This window comes from Macaca thibetana, chromosome 4, assembly GCF_024542745.1.
Source record: "Macaca thibetana thibetana isolate TM-01 chromosome 4, ASM2454274v1, whole genome shotgun sequence".
Lineage (NCBI taxonomy): Eukaryota > Metazoa > Chordata > Mammalia > Primates > Cercopithecidae > Macaca > Macaca thibetana.
Window position 1 is genome coordinate 137,806,684 of NC_065581.1, and position 17,185 is coordinate 137,823,868.

A 17,185-nucleotide genomic window follows, 5' to 3' on the forward strand; every position below is an offset into this window, starting at 1 on the left:
CTATTTTGGAACATGAATGATTTTGTCGTGATATCATACTTGTTTTATATGTCTCTAAAAATAACAATCACCAGAGCTTGAGCATGTTTTTATTTTGCTGTAATAATTGCTTTTATGCAAACTACTTCTAAATTGTTTTTATTTCACTTTTAATGCAAGATCAACACTTGGAAAATTGAATCTCTTAAGCTAAAATTCATGTTAGCACAAAATTATTATTATTTCAAGATATCTTCTTCATTTTACTTACAAAATCACCATATAAATGTAAGACAAATTAAATTGTAAAATGCTCTTTTAAAAGCAGTGCTTACTTTTATTCTCATACTCAAGCTCACAAAGAAATTCTTAGAGGTAGAAGGGAGGCTCCCATGCCCCCCGCCCCCCCAACTCAAAAAAGAAACTGAAAAGAAAAAGAGAAATTTCCACTTAACTTTAAAAAATATTATTACTGTGAAACAGTATGGGTTAGTGTAAATTGTAAAGACATGTATGTTCTGAACTCCTCTTTTTAAATGAATTCCCTTTCACGCTGATATAATATATTCTTCCTGCTTTCTGTTATTGTTCGCATGCACTACTATAAAGATTATGGATCCCAGCAATTACTCCTTATTTTCACGGTAGAAACCGACACTGAATAGGAAACAGGAAAATGTACAGAGGGCAAATCCGTCTGTAAAGGATCTCTATGGGCCGATATTTATTTCGGTTTGCACTAAATTAGTCGTGGCTTCGCAAGAACCCTTTGTCTGTGGGACGGTGGGTCCCATCATGGCAACCATTATCTATTCGTGGAAACGACATCTGCTGACTCCGCCCGGGCTGGGGGTGGGGAGGGAGCACCGCGTGGAGAGCTCGACTGAGAATTAAAGTGAGTGAACAAAGAGAACTCCCATCAGCCGCCCGCCAGCGTCTCGCAGCTGCATCAGGAGACGTCAGTCACGCCCGGAAAGCTGTTCGAGTCCGCCTCCTTGGAAAAGGAGCTCAAGTAAATAATTGATAGAGATTGATGGAATCCAGGACAAAGCTTTGCAGAAAACGAGTGCATCCGTGTTCGAGCGGTTTTGGAATCCTCTGCCAACTACGGGATAAGAGAATAGAGCAAGGACTTTGAGCGCTGCTGCCAATTTTCCATCTCGGGCGTGGCTCTGGCCTTTTTGTCTCTTTATCCCGCCACTCCCCACCCCCGGACCCCGTCCCCCTCCCCGCCGCCTTCTCTTTCCTCTTGAAAGTAACCTCTCTTTGGTTACTTCTACCCTATCGTCCCTTGCAATCCCGCCCTCTCCCCTGCCCAGTTCGGTGAGGTCAGCTCATGAATATCTCTGCACTTCCTGGGGAGCGTCTGGCCCAGCTTGGTACCTCGCGTGTTAGCCTGCTGAGAGCTGCAGCTCCAGCCCAGCCGCGGACCTCCGAGAAGTCACCAGCTCTGGGGACAGCTGAATCTTGACGTTACCGCCATTGTTTGGAGAAATCGAGTGGGTGTGGAACTGCGGCGAGCGAGCCTAAAGTCATGCTCACCCGGAAAGTCGCATACAATAATATAAAGTTGAACTTCCCTCAGCGAAGAAAAGCACAATAATAAACCCTGAGATCCCCGGAATATCAGAAGGAAAGTGCTGTTGATTTGCTCAACTACTTGGAAACCTCGCCTCTGCTAAGAAGTGAGCAAGTTCTGGATTTCTAAAGGGTTGGGGATGAATGATGGGGTGGGTCAGCGGGCGGATAAAACTTGAGATTAAAAGTGTTGGTCTAAGTCGTGCCGGGGTTGGTTGGGTGGCAATTTTCACCGGGAAAGCCTTGAAGAGATGCAGCATCTTGTCACTTTGTGGGAACCACGTGACAGCAGCCGGATACCTTTGATTGTGGAGCCCAGTTACTGGAACACAAGCTTTCACCTGGGTTAATGCTGTCTGGGGGCTGAGTTTAAACATTGGCTTCTCAGTTCTGGAATTATTCTGCCTGATTAAAGACAAAAATAAGTTTGCATTGGCAATATAAATTAGTTAGATAGCCCATGTTAGTGTCACCCAAGATGATAAACTAGGCCAGACGTTCTAGTATTATTGTGGCTGGGAGAGAAGATGTAGAAAATAAGTTGATGGGCAAATTTCTCCCCTGATGTCTTCTTTGTTCACCTTTATATTTCAAAGTGAGTTGGAAGGAGATGCCAGAAACAGAAAGGAAGGTGGATTAGGAATCCTCTGGTAATATTTCTTTATAAAATGAGGAATTACTGCATGCTAAGTTGTGATGCTAAAAATAGATGTTAACAAGAATCATGCAAGTAAAATAACTGGCAGTAGGGTAACCTCCTCTCTGTATAGGACAAATATTTTTAAAGCAGAAATTTATGCCTAGTTATGCCCTTTCACTGCTTTAGACAGAAATAATTTTAAGGAAAAGGCAACTAATTGACTAGCTGCCTGGATCCCTAGGGAGAAGAACCTATGAGGCAGTAGCTTGCTGTTTTTCAGATTAAAGAAGCTAGTGATGGATTTATCTTGGAAATATATATACTGGAAATTGATCTTACCACTATGAGGGAAGATGCACCAGCCTTCTGGGTTCTGTCTCAGAATATGGCTACATAGGAGGGAATGGGCACTTTAAAAAGTACAACTTTGCCTATGATATGCAATGTAAGAAGATGGCTAAGAATGAAAATATTTTCTATCTAGCAATTACACTTAAAACTAAAATGATTCATAAGGACTACAAAATTGGATGAGCATAGGAAAATTCATCACCAGAAACTTAGGAAACTGCAGAACTGACCATCAACTTTTCCAAATGTATTTTAAAAATTATTTCCCCAAAGGGAAAAGATAAGCTTTGGGGTTGCTAATAACTAACCCATATACACAATTCTTAATGCTGTTGTTTTCTTGAAACTGAGATTGATTTAAAGGCATTCATTATTTATATTTTCTTTTAGTTCTATTACAAAGGAAATTGGGTGCATTTCCCCAAAAACAACGTTGGAACCGGCTTGGGAAAGTGTCATTTATCCGTAGAAAATTTTCTCTAGGAGCCCTACATCATAACTCTTTTCCTCTAATTGAACTTGGGAATACTAATTAAATGAAAACTTTCTCCACTAAACTAGGCTTTACATATGGATTTGATGGTGAGGAAAGCCAACGTTGTAAAAGCAGAGATTTGACAACTCTAATATATGGACATCTTTTCTTTCTGAAGCCTCTTTTCGACTTTATCTCTTTTCTTTTATATCTCCCTTCCCACCAATTCCTGTCTGACTCTGTATCTCACCCTTTCCAAAGCCTGCTACCATGAGAATGTAAGGTTCAGCTGCTTTCAGATCCGTCATTTTGCTAAGGTGGAGTGAGATGGAGACAGCGCCACCCTGGGCAAAATGAGAATTGGCATACCTGCATCCTATTCCTAAAGACAGCCCTGCGTCCTATTCCTAAAGTCAAAGCTTCTACTAAGCGCCATCCAAATCTCATCATTTTCTGAGGGCTTCTCTTGTACAGCAATATCACCCTTTGCTGTGCAACAACGCAGACATGTTGTGTTCTTCTCTCCTTTTGTTTCTGTCCCAGCTTAGGAAGGAAGGTTGGCGGCGGTGAAGAGGGAAGAGGATGATCTAGTAATGGGCTATTGCAAATCGCATCTGGTAGGTTCTTCCTAGCCATGAGTCAGCCACCGACTGGGGGCGCTGCCCCTGCCACAGCAGCAGCTCCTCCCGCCGCTGCAGCCACTGAGGCTCGTCTGCACCCGGAGGGCAGCAGCAGAAAGCAGCAGCGAGCTCAGTCACCCGCTAGACCGAGGGACAATTCGCTGCGACAGACAATCGCGGCCACCAGGTCCCCAGTGGGGGCCGGCACTAAACTCAATTCTGTTCGGCAGCAGCAGCTGCAGCAGCAGCAACAGCAGGGTAACAAGACCGGGAGCCGCACGGGACCGCCCGCCGGCGCCCGAGGAGGCGGAGGCGGGGCCGACAAGGCGACGCCCCTGGCGCCCAAAGGGGCCGCTCCGGGAGCTGTCCAGCCCGCTGCTGGTGCTGAAGCGGCCCCAGCCGCGACCCTGGCCTCTTTGGGCGGCAAGAGGCCCGGACCGCCCGAGGAGCCGCCTCGGGAGCTAGAGTCCGTGCCCTCGAAACTCGGGGAACCCCTTCCGCTAGGAGAAGGGGGAGGAGGGGGCGGGGAAGGAGGAGGAGCAGGCGGCGGCTCCGGGGAAAGGGAGGGGGGCGCTCCCCAGCCGCCGCCGCCCAGGGGCTGGCGAGGGAAAGGCGTACGCGCTCAGCAGAGGGGCGGCAGCGGCGGGGAGGGGGCCTCCCCTTCGCCATCCTCCTCTTCTGCGGGCAAAACCCCAGGACCCGGCAGCAGAAACTCCGGAAGCGGCGTTGCGGGGGGCGGCAGCGGTAGTGGAGGGAGCTACTGGAAGGAAGGATGTCTGCAGTCTGAGCTCATCCAGTTCCATCTCAAGAAGGAGCGGGCAGCGGCGGCGGCGGCCGCGGCTCAGATGCACGCTAAGAACGGCGGCGGCAGCAGTAGCCGCAGCTCCCCGGTCTCTGGTGCCCCTTCCATTTGTGAGACCCTGGCAGTCCCCTCCGCCTCCCCAATGGCGGCGGCGGCGGAGGGCCCCCAGCAGAGCTCAGAGGGCAGTGCGAGCGGCGGGGGCATGCAAGCGGCAGCGCCCCCTTCGTCGCAGCCGCACCCGCAGCAGCTCCAAGAGCAGGAAGAAATGCAGGAGGAGATGGAGAAGCTGCGAGAGGAAAACGAGACTCTGAAGGTGAGGAGGGTGGGGGTATCCGGCTGGGGGATGGGAAGAGTGGGCCTGGGAGGATTAGGGCGTGTCCCGGCGGGGGTGAGAGGCTGCTAACCTGTTAGGGAGCCTTGAAGAGGGAGGAGAACAAGAAAGGAGGGAGGGGGTTTCCTAGGCCTTGTCCAAATTTGAAACTGAATCTGCTCTCAGTAACGCAAGGTTTTCATTTAAATTCTAATCTGGGCCTCCGTTTCTTTAATTATAATGGTTTGTCACACTTTTTCCTGGAGAGAGGTAGAGTAAGAGAATGAGAGAGGGCCTAAAGTGGGCCTTTTTTCCCAATTTCCTCTTCTACACTCAGCTCCTTGTCACTCCTGTCTCGTGGAGAGAGGGCAATTAAAGCTGAGAATTTGAAATTGGAATGGGGTGTGCATGGTGTGTGTCGAAAGGGCTGGAAGCGAGTTTGATTTTGACACGCGGCCTGTCACCACCTCAGAACGAGATCGATGAGCTGAGAACCGAGATGGATGAGATGAGGGACACTTTCTTCGAGGAGGATGCCTGTCAACTGCAGGAAATGCGCCACGAGTTGGAGAGAGCCAACAAAAACTGCCGGATCCTGCAGTACCGCCTCCGCAAAGCCGAGCGCAAAAGGCTCCGCTACGCCCAGACCGGGGAAATCGACGGGGAGCTGTTGCGCAGCCTGGAGCAGGACCTCAAGGTCTGCGGCGCGGGGGCTCAGTGGCGCGCGGCAGGGGCGGCGGGTGGGGACTTTGGCCAAGGGCTCTTTAGGCTGAGAAGTCTTCACTGGCGACTGGCAAGGAGCCTTAGGGACACAGTTTCGTAGCGCTAACCACAAAATACTAGGGTCTCAGAAGGGAGAGAACTGGCAGGTGGCTCTAAAGAGTGCAGAGTGTGTGGAGGGCCTGGCAGCAAAGGAGCTAAGTGTGCTCTCCTGGGAGCAAGGTGGCTCTTCAAGAGGTGATGAGAAGAAGGCTCCCTTCTGGGCAGAAGCAAGGGCGTGGCAGAGCGCAGGCTCTAGCCTTTGATCTGCCCTAGTCTGTCTACTGAGAGAATGCCGGTGGAATCGGGCAGTCAGGAGCCACTAAAAGGACTCCTCTGGGGGAGTTGAAACCCAAAATAGGTACTGCACTAGGGAGATTCTGGAGTTAAGATTTATTTCAGCAAGTGTCCACTCCACCTCCTTCTTCCAGGACTACTTCTTTTCTGCACTTGCCACTTAGGTGACTCCCTGAGAAAATAAAAACAACAACAAAAACAAACAAAAAAACCACCCAACTAACCAACTTGCAGCCTGTTTGGTGTGAGGTAAATGAAAGAATTTCATTTTTTAAAGTGAAGTCGCTCCTTCAGAATTTCTTCCAGTGGAAAAATCTCAACCTTCAAGTGCATTTTCTAGACAGGTGTGGTCTCCAGTTCAGTCTGACTGTAGGCAGATTCATTGACAATGCAAACTTAATCTCCTTGCACCAAATAAGTATACTGTTCATTGCATTAACTTCATCAAGATTTAAAGATCACATGTAATTTTTCTTTATTTTAAAGAAAGCTATGTGTAAACATTTTATGAAAGACGTATGACTTTTTTCTTAACATTTGTTGAGTGTTTAGTATGTACTAAGCACTGTGGCAAACACTGTTACATACGTTATTATTTCATGTAATTCTCAAGGGAAAAAAATCCTACAATGTAGGGATTATTCAGTCACCATTTTCCAGCTGCAGAAGCTACACCTTTTACAGAGGTTAAGTGCCCAGGCCTGAAAAACAGCTAATAGGTGCCAGGCTCACTCTCCACTCAGTCCAAAATCACAACCTGTGTCCTAAGCCTCTATACCAGGCTGCTCCACTTTTCTTCCAAACGCTAGAATTTCCAGGATAATCTCAAAACATGAGGCAAAAATGCACAGTCATTCAAAAAGTAATAATCGCAAGGACTAAAATGTTTCCTAACATTAAGCAACTGGAATTCTAGTTATAAGATTGAAATTCAAGCCCAACCCACTACTTGTAAAAACTTCAATTTTCATTCTTTAACATAGATTATAATAGAAACATCTACCTCATAGTTTTGTTGAAGTAAAGGAGATTTGTGAAATTTCTCTACATGTGATAAAATCCAGTGCAACATTTGTTACCACAGGGTAGTGCAGAAGTTAAGGGAACAAAATTTAGAGCCAGATTGCTAGGCCTCTTAGCCCCGCAGTGTCTACTCGTTAGCTGTGTGACCTTGACCTCTCTGAGACTCAGTTTCCTCATCTACAAAACAGGAGTAATAGTGCCTATCTCATGGGATTTTTATAGGGTTAAATGATTGATATATGCGAATGGCTTATATGTATAGTTTGTAGAATAATGCCTGGCACATGGTAAGCACTATATAAATATTGGGTTTTAATGCATTCAATAGGAATAAAATTTTAGCCCTTATTATATAGTCATTAATTATATTTTATTGTTACAAACACCTTAATTCAGGTTGCAAAGGATGTATCTGTGAGACTTCATCATGAATTAGAAAATGTGGAAGAAAAGAGAACAACAACAGAAGATGAAAATGAGAAACTGAGGCAACAGCTCATAGAAGTTGAAATTGCAAAGCAAGCTTTACAGAATGAACTGGAAAAAATGAAAGAGGTTAGTATTTGATTATTTCATGTTGTACTATGTATTTTTAGCCCATTAGAAAAGAATCCCAAGGACTAATATGACTGTTAAAAAATTTATTTTATGATTGCAGAACAATTTTTTACTCTTTCCCAAATAGTAAAAAATACATCATTTCTTACCAATAAATGAGTAGCGACAAAAGATTCTGACCTAAACACTGTGTCTAACTCGACATGTACGAGCTTTGACTGATCTCTGTGTTTCATCTCTGTGTCTTCTAAATGTATGTTAATTAAATAAATTCCAGAGCATACTAAATGCCAAGAGTGTCAAGAGTGTCAAGGAATGAGCCTTGTGATAGTTGAGGGGAATAATTAGCCCCATGAGATTACTATTGAGTTCATAGAACCATGAATTTTTAGGATGGAAAAGACTCTAAGGTCCATTTGATCTAATTCAGTCATTGCTTGAAGTCTGTCTATAGCAAAGCCACCCCTTCCCACACTGTTCTAATGCTTAGAATATCACCAGTGACTATCCCTGAAGATATTTCACAGCAGCCAATTGTATCATATCATAGCTCTGTTTAAAGATTTTCCTTTTTTCTTTTTTTACATGAGATATATTTAATTGTAACTTTAGCCAGTTCATCTTAGTTATACCCTTTAGGGTAGAAGAGTCAAAGTTCTCCTTCATGTCAGCTATTTGAAGATTCCAAATGTATTTATCATGAGTCTTCTAAAAGAATAGAATCAGGATAAAGAAATGGAGAAGAAAAGAGACAGAAACATCTATCAAGAAATGATTAGCTTTAAGATAAATAGCAATTTAATTAGAATTAAATTATACTTTTCTTTGATAGCTACCTGAACATGTACAATGCAACTTGTGAAAACTACCATTGAGAATTAGCAAATGCACAAGTTGTCTTCTGAAAAATTTCCTCTGCTTGAATCAGCAGAATTCTAAAGAAAATTCTAATCTTTCCACAGACTGAGGTATTGACCCACCTGTCATTGCTGTGCTTATCTCAAAATGGTACAAAAATATATCTACCATGTAGCAGTGAAAATATCAACAGTCTGATTAAGAATATGTGTTAGGACTTTGCAGAATACAGTTTCAGTGGAGTAAACTATTTTTTTTGTCATCTGTCTTATATTATCCTGACTTTAAATATTTTTTAACATAACAAAATAGTAAAAAAAATTTTTTAATGATATGAAATCCTTGGCTACTAGCTAGGAGTTGCTCTGTGCTATAGTAGAAAAATATGGAGACTGGGAACTGTGTGATCTATTTTCACCAGTAACTGGATGACTTTAAAAGACCTGTAACTTCTACTTGTCTACTTTTATCCAGTTCTACACTGAAAGGTTGTTTTTGATGATTCTCAACATCTTTTTTCTGGTATATAAGACTTTTTCTCATGAAATTCAGAACATTGCCATTTAAGGGATGGCAAAGATTTTTCCCTGAAGTTAAGAGATCAAATATGAAATTAATACAGATATAAGTATATATTTCTTCAACAATAATGTACAGTTGAAGGTATGTCAAAAATTGACTTTCATTTATAGGAAAAAAAGTAAAGTAGGTAACTGTATTAGTTCTCTAGGGTAGCTGTAACAAAATACCAAAAACTGGGTGGCTTAAACAACAGAAAAAAATGAATTGTCTCCCAGTTCTGTACTCTAGAAGTCCGGAATCAAGACGTTAGTAGGGTTGGTTCTTTCTGAGGGCTGTAAAGACAGGATATGTTCCCGGCCTCCCTCTATGGCTTGTAGATGACCATCTTCATGGTCACATGCCTTTCTCCCTGTAGCTCTCTGTTTCCAGACTCCCCCTTTTTGTAAGAATATCAGTGATATTAGATTAGGGTCCTCCCTAAGAACCTCATTTGACCTGCCTATGCTCAAGCTATTCTCCCACCTCTGCCTCCCTAAGAGCTGGGATTACAGGCATGAGCCGTCGCACCCAACCCTGATTTTAATTTGATTACCTCTAAATACCCTGTCTCCAAATGAGATTTCATCCTGAGCAACTGGGGGTTAGGACTTCCATATATGAATTTGATAGGGAGGGTAGAAGGAGAGAACAGAATTCAACCCACAGGAGCAACAATCTGATAGCTTCCTGTGAGCAAGCAAAGAGAAAGTTCATCGTCAGTCTCATAGGCGCCATTCCCTGTTCATACATTACTGTACTCTCTCATATTCCTTGTTTATACAATTTAAAACATTCAAGAACAAACAAACTTTGCTTGATTACCAGAGATAAAAAAGAAATGCCTTGTAATTTGGTGTCATGTGAATGTTTTAAGTGGATACCTGGAAAATTGTACTTAAGAATGGCATAAGAGCTTTCTGATTTTCATTTTACATCTATTAAAGGGGAAAATATGCATAGACTGTCTATCCGTTAGCCAGAACGATGGGACCTCTCCCATCTTATAATAAAAGCCAAAATAATCTGGCCACCAGGAGGAAAGGGTAGAACTTGGGAATGTCCTCAGGAGATTGTAAGGATGCATTTCCTTGATTCTTTTGCTCACACTCTTCCCGGTGACTATTTCCTTCAGGGCTCTAATTCTGGGTTGGGAAAATGCTATTCCAGTACCAAGCAATGTGGGTATAGATGTTTGTACCAAAGAGGAAATTTAATTCTCCTTAGAGTTATAAAAAACCAAATGCCAATGCCTGATTAGGGAATACAACAATAAAAGTAAAAATAATTTAGGAGTATATATGCAGAACATCAGCCTTTAAAGTAATCTTTTATTAAGAAAATGGCATTCATGATTTGAGAAGATGGAAGGTGGTGGGGAACAGAAATTAAAAAAAAAAAAAAACAGAGGAAGGGAGAAAGAGTGGAAGATAAAGATCTGGAGGATACTTAACATAATAAAGGAAAACCAAATAATATTCTTGTAGGAGTGCTCTATAATTACCCATTTGAGGTTGACCTTCATAGTGTTCAGAAAAATGTCAGAAATAGAAAGAGTAGTTTAACAACATGTTTAGAAATCAGAAATGTTCCATTTAGATAATATTTTTGCAATGATAATTTTATAATGCTCTAAGAAGATAAATATTAAAACTGAGCTGCAATTATAACTGGCTTACTCTGTAGCTAAGGGTTGTAAGTTTCTCCTTGGATGACTTGCAACAACTTCAGTTAACCATCTGCTTCATTGGTTGTAAAATGAAAACATATTCAAGCCCTTGGTGAGTGTTAACCAACTTGGTTAATTTGGTCAGAGATGAATTGTTATCCCTTCATGTCATTCTTTTAAAGGAGAAAAGTAGAACCAGGCCAAGCTCTCCATTAAGAGAAAAGACACTAGTTATAGAGTAAAATCATAAAATATTAAGTAGAATATACTTGAGAGAAGCAATCCTCCAATTCCAAGATTTTAGATCTTTATATGGAGTCATATAGATGTTGAACAGCACCACTGGGACCAATAGACCATCTGCTAGAGTTTAGAACTGTTTACTAAAAATTTAACTAGCTTCAAAGGTATTGACCAATTGCTCTCAGGATTGGTGGCTGCACAAGGTCCTGTGCACCTCCTCACATCTATCTGCCTATCTTCTGCCCCTGAGAGGATGGAGTAGGCACCTGGGAGTAAGAAGAATTGAGTAGAGGCAGAATGGAGGTAATTAGCGGCATCTGTTGCATCTCATTGCTTGTATTGAAATAGCTGATATTTGATCAACTACAAACAGGAGGGACCTCTTCAAATGCTGCCTTTGAATCTTAATAGCATTTTCATCCCAATTATAAAACATTGATTGCTACCAGCAGTATGCTTTCTTACTGTAGAAGAATGCCTTTACCTTTCTGTAACCTGTAGAAAATGGCAATCTATCTTTCAACATTGGAAATGATCAAAGAGACAGAGGTTTTTGTTAAAGTTATGTCATGTAAACAACAAGTAGCTCTTTGAATGCCAGAATGGGTTCATGCACAAATAGGATAAAGTGAGGTTATGAAGGAGGCTTTAGACAATGGATTCTCTGTGAGAGGTGAGTTTTTGCTCCAATTAAATTGAGGATCACTGTCTGTCATGAGGTTCTGCTGCTGTAGCAGTGAACTTTATTTTCAAAGCTTTGAAGCTCCTTGTAATCATCAACAGAAGAAGGGTCATGTTGTGTCACTTTTAAGGTCTGCTGCTTGGTGAAGTGTTGATAACAGATATTTGAGCAAAGAATTCACCAACAGAGGAGCAAGGAAAAGAAAGAGTAAGATGATGATGATGAGAACCGTTTATCAGATCTTTTTTCTTTTCAGAATCTGTACTCCTTATATTGTCTCATACCTCACCCATACACGAGATTCTTAAAAGAAAATAATTTTCTTAACTTTTTTCAGTCTGTGCTCCAGAAGGTTCTTAACTGGCCTACTGAAATAGCACCATCTATCTTGGACTTTTATTTTTTGTGCACTTGGTATAATAGATCTTATCTATTACAATGAACTTTCATTCTAGAACACAAAAGTAATTAGTACTATAAATTTAACAGCGTCTCTGTTTTTTTGTTTTTTAGAGTCCCTTGAGGGTATATCTGTATACCCAGATTATCTTTACAAATGGAAAACTTTAATAGGCAAATTCTGTACTACATGTTTATAATTACCTATTTATTTTCTTATATAAAATAAAGAACTGATCATAACTACACTTGGTTCTCATAGGGCATGTTTTCCTGAATAATAAAATGTGAAAAAGAAATGTTGCATGATAAATCAGTGAAGAAGAATTTCAAGAGACAGTTTGATGGGGCATTTCTTGCAAATATTTTCCCCTGGTTCTGGTAGTTTACTTAACATTTTAAAATAAAACATTAGTCATTGATATTTTAAAATGAAATGGCCATACATATATTTAGATGCATCAATTAAACATTATTATTTTAGTCATATCTTCTCAGAGCCAATAGTTTGTTGAATAACATGGGCAGGAATAAGAGACTAAATTAAAAACAAGGAAGAGTGTGTCAGGTAAGCATAGAAAAGCTTGTCTTCCAGGAAGTTGCCATGTGTTATGAATGCATTTTAAAGATGTATTTATGTAGGCATTATAAATTTTATTGGATTTTTTAATGAAATTAGATATACAGTTCCATGTACTCTGAAGTGATCTTTAATATTCAGTCGCATGTAAATGACTCTTTTACCCAGATGCCAAGCCCCCATCAGAAGCAAAGTAGTACACAGATCAGAAATTGGTGGATTATTTTTGTGCAATATAATGAACTTTTATTATATACTTCAAATTTCTTATTTACATAAAAATACAGGACAGCATGGCACACCCCCACATTGTTGATCAGATTCCAGTTCCTTTGTTGGCTGAAATTTTGCACTTCATATTATTGAAACTGTAAGGTGCTGAACAAATACAGGCTTTTACCTGATTAAGCATCTCCTATTAAGTACATTTCCAGTTTGCATCTAAAATATCTATTGATTTGGATGTTTGCAATGTAATGGGCTTTCTAAAAAAATTGTTTAATACATGCATATTTAAATTTTTGTTGCTTTTGCTGATGAAGCATATTAATAAGAGTTAAGTCTCCAACCCTGAACTCTTAGAGGCCAGTTTGACTTGGTCCAAGGGCTCAAGACTGAACTTTGAGTGACTCACCTCTGTGAGATTAGCAATTTATCCATGTTAAGTATCTCCATGGAAGTATATTACTTATATAGTTACTAAAGTGTTGTTTATTTCTCTGACTTCTGTATCCAACCTACCTTAAAAGGGGATTTGAGGCCGGGCATGGTGGCTCACGCCTGTAATCCCAGAACTTTGGGAGGCCGAGGCGGGTGGATTACGAAGTCAGGAGATCGAGACCATCCTGGCTAACACGATGAAACCCCATCTCTACTAAAAATATAAAAACTTAGCCAGGCATGGTGGCGGGCACCTGTAGTCCCAGCTACTCAGGAGGCTGAGGTAGGAGAATGGTATGAACCCGGGAGGCGGAGCTTGCAGTGAGCTGAGATTGCGCCACTGCACTCCAGCCTGGGGGACAGAGGGAGACTCCATCTCAAAAAATAAAATAAAATAAAATAAAGTAAAATAAAGGCGGGGGGGTGGGGGGAATTTGAAATGGTTCACAATAAAGCCATAAAACTATTGAAATAAGGGTTTTCAAATTAGGTTAAAACGCTGGGAAGATGAAGAAAAACTTAATCCATGGGATGTACATTGTTATGAAACAGCTCTGAGTTTAGTATCACTCAAGCCTGGGGACCAAATATTGAAAGAAGTCATTTCCTAGCTGTGACCAGATGTAGAAGCAACACTGAGTTTTATGTGAGGCCTCTGGGGCAATCATGAAGAAAATCAATATAGTACAACAAAATGTTGTAGTTATACATAGACTTTACGTGCAACCATCATGGATAAATGAACCTTCTAAATACTTGACAGGTCTTTTCTATAGAATCAACAAATTATGAGTTAAAATTTTACAGAAAAGAGAATAGTCAGTTTTTCATTAGCCATGAATTTGAGTGTGATTGTTAGAAAGTACACATATCATGGAGTCTAGAAGCTAGCTTTGAGACCTCATTTGTCATTCCCTATTACCTTGAAGAAACAACTTAAAATGTATAGGCCTCAGCTTTTAATATGTAAATGCAGAAATTAAACTGAGTGCTCTCGAAGCTTCCTATAAATGTACCATTTTCTACTTTGTCAGTTATCCATCTCTGTTCTCCCTGAACGTTTCATAGTCAGGTGTAAAATTCAGTTTCATTACTATTATTTAAATACTGTAATTATTTTTTCATATAGTCAGTCAACAGCTGTTTTTTGAATGCCTGGTGTAGTGTGGCCATGTAGATAACACAGAAGATATAAAGATATAGATGGCAAAATGTTGCATTAAACTCCAAGTTTGCACCCACTGAAGGTCCCTACTGAAAGTTTTTTTTCCAGATAACACATTTTTTAATTGAAAAAAGTGGACATTTGAGGAACATGTGTCCTTTTTTTAACTTTTAAGTTTAGGGGTACAAGTGCAAGTTTGTTACATAGGTAAACTTGTGCCATGGGGGTTTGTTGTACAGATTATTTCATCATGCAGGTATTAAGCCTAGTGCCCATTAGTTATTTTTCCTGATCCTCTCCCTCCTCCCACCCTTCATCCTCTGAAAAGCTTCAATGAGTGTTGTTCTCCTCCATGTGTCCAGGCATTTTCATCATTTAGTGCTAGTTGTAAGTGAGAACATGCAGTATTTGGTTTTCTGTTCCTGCGTTAGTTTGCTAAGGATAATGGCCTCCAGCTCCATTCATGTCCCTGCAAAGGATGTGATCTGTTTCTTTTTATGGCTGCATAGTATTCCGTGGTATATATGTACCACATTTTCTTTATCCAGTCTATAACTGATAGGCATTTAGGTTGATTCCATTTTTTAACACAGGAAGTAAGACACACAGTTATCTCTCTGTTGCTACTCAGCATTCAGGGCCTGTGCTAGTGCTGTAGAAATTACAACTGAAGACCTGATATGTGGGAATGAGTACAAGTTGAACCTCTCTAATAATCCAGCCATGCCTTTTGATGTGGCCTTGGCTCTACACTCTAGGAAGCTATAAAGACTATGTAGTAAACAAAGAATTCATCATCTATTCCAGTAAATAAACCAATGTGTTGAATGATGGCCACTAAACATTCTAATTTCTGCAGAAAGTCTTGAGGTGGGGTTTTTAACCATATGATTCTTAGGATGAAATCTGCCTATGCTTCCTGCTCCTGGAAGGCTCCCAGGCCCTCACCACAGAATGTGGCCGTTAACCAGCGCTGATCCTCAGCTAAACATCCAAATGTTTGTATTTTGTTATTTTTGAAATTTATTTTTATTCCCTATGACTTCTCTGATGTTTTTTGAAGATGCAAGTCTTTATGTTTTCAAGAGCATAATAAAAATTTTTTTTGAGATTACTTGGCCTTTGTATGTGTGACAGACATCAACCTCATGCAGAAAAGACATCAATTAAACAACCTCAATCCCTTCCTTAAGAGATTCTCAGGGCACAGTTGTAACTAAATAGTCCATGTGGTGCATTCAGGCTTTGGGGCAGTAATAAATGACACTATTCTCCACCACTCCCCTCTACCGTGGCCACTCTTGGCTGCCTGTGAATGACATTGCTCCCACTAGTGGCAGAAATAACATCTTATTTCTGTCTCAGCCTTTTAGAAAAAAATTAAAACATATAAACTTGGATCTGACTTTCACTTAGCAACTATTTATGAAGCATATATATAATGTGTATAAGGAATAACAGATAATGTCACCAGGTGGGTAGTCCTTGCCCACAAGTTAATTATTCTCTAATAGGAAAGACAGCTAAAGTACTTCGACTGTAGCTGCACATATACATTACTGTACCAAATACTTCTCATGAAGTCCTCACAAGACCAACCAGACTGAGTTCTAAGAGGACAAGAGCCCCTCTTACATTGGTCACTGTGTCACCCTCAGCATCTAGTTCAGTTCCCAGCATATAGGCAATGAGACCACCTTTTTCTGTAATATTACAATAATTATTTCTTACTTGATTTGCATATAACTTTTTTCCTGCATTTGACTGTAAACTCCTTGAGATTAAAGACTGAGTCCGTGTTATTAATTGTGTCTATAACAACCAAAAGAGAACAGGGCACAAAGTTGATAAACAATAAGTAATTTTGAAAAGAGAATAAATCGTAATTAAGCAAGGTGTTCATGCCTGATTTTGCAGAAAGAAAAAAAAAAAAAGTGGCTGTGAACCAGGGCTGTTTTATGGTGCTTAGTGCAATCCAAACATAATGAAAAGGAAGTGGATGGGTAACTCCAGCCTCACCCCACTTCCAGAAATAGGGGTCTCCCAAGACCTTACTACCTTCTAGAAACTTCTAGCACTCACTTTGCATCTCTCAGATTCCATTTATCCCACAGAAACAACAGGTCTTCCCTGAAACAAGGTACCATTGGATTCTTGAGAAAGGGAATGAGGACGGGAACCCAAGAACAAGAAGACGACTCTGACATCTTGGGCATCAGCTCTGCAGTTTAACTTCTTTGTGCTTTGGTGAAAAAATGTAAAATGTGAGTTTAAGGAATGAGAGAAGACTGCAGATCCTGTCACTCCCAAAGACTATCCATTGGAATTTGCTTTATATCTTCAATGTCTGAGACAATTGATTTAGCAGCTAATTTGGCTGGAGAGATATGGAAAATTACCCCAGGGCTGCAGTGGTTCAGTAGCCACCAGTGTTGAGTGCTAATTACATGCCAGTGGCTGAACTAGATAGTTTATGTATAATTATGTTGCTAATAGCCTCATTTTAGAGATGAAGACTCCAAGGCTCAGAGAGGTTAATGTCACCAGTTAGTAGAGGCCAGGCCCACACCTAAGTCTGTCTGCCTCCAATGCGTGGTCTCCAGTAGTCAGTGCTGCGTGGCCTCACTGCAAAGACTAGGCTGCCCCTGCCACTTTCATGTTCTTCCTGACCCACAAATAACCTTCATGTTCTTCCTGACCCACAAATAACCTACCCTCTTTAGGGAACCTCAATACTCCTAGAATCTATAATCCTCTATAATACTCTAGGGTCTATCAGAGAATGTTTTGCGTAAACACTGAGAGAAGACTTCCAAGGTGGCTGTAGGGAAAATCTATTTTATCTCACAGAAAGGGAATCTTTGGAGAAAAAAACTAGAAACAAAGGGCTAGAAAAATGTTTTCAGGTCTGTCAATTCTATCTCACTTTTTACAAATGTAATAGCTATTTTACTTCAGAGAAGCCACGTAATAGCTGAC

The 17,185-nt window shown here is 41.0% G+C and overlaps 1 protein-coding gene across 2 annotated transcripts in view; it reads left to right on the plus strand.

The window, feature by feature from the left end:
- Nucleotides 1-883: 883 nt before the first annotated feature.
- Nucleotides 884-17,185, plus strand: part of SOGA3 (SOGA family member 3) — a 64,536-nt gene continuing 48,234 nt past the window's right edge. The window contains exons 1-4 of one of the 2 annotated variants that reach the window (XM_050788306.1): nt 884-1,664; nt 3,567-4,758; nt 5,228-5,452; nt 7,231-7,389. In XM_050788306.1, the coding sequence (XP_050644263.1) occupies nt 3,658-4,758; nt 5,228-5,452; nt 7,231-7,389 (1,485 nt within the window). In that variant the 5' untranslated portion in view covers nt 884-1,664; nt 3,567-3,657. Of the gene's footprint in view, nt 1,665-1,728; nt 4,759-5,227; nt 5,453-7,230; nt 7,390-17,185 lie in introns of those variants that run through there. The other variant, XM_050788307.1, reaches the window with a different exon arrangement.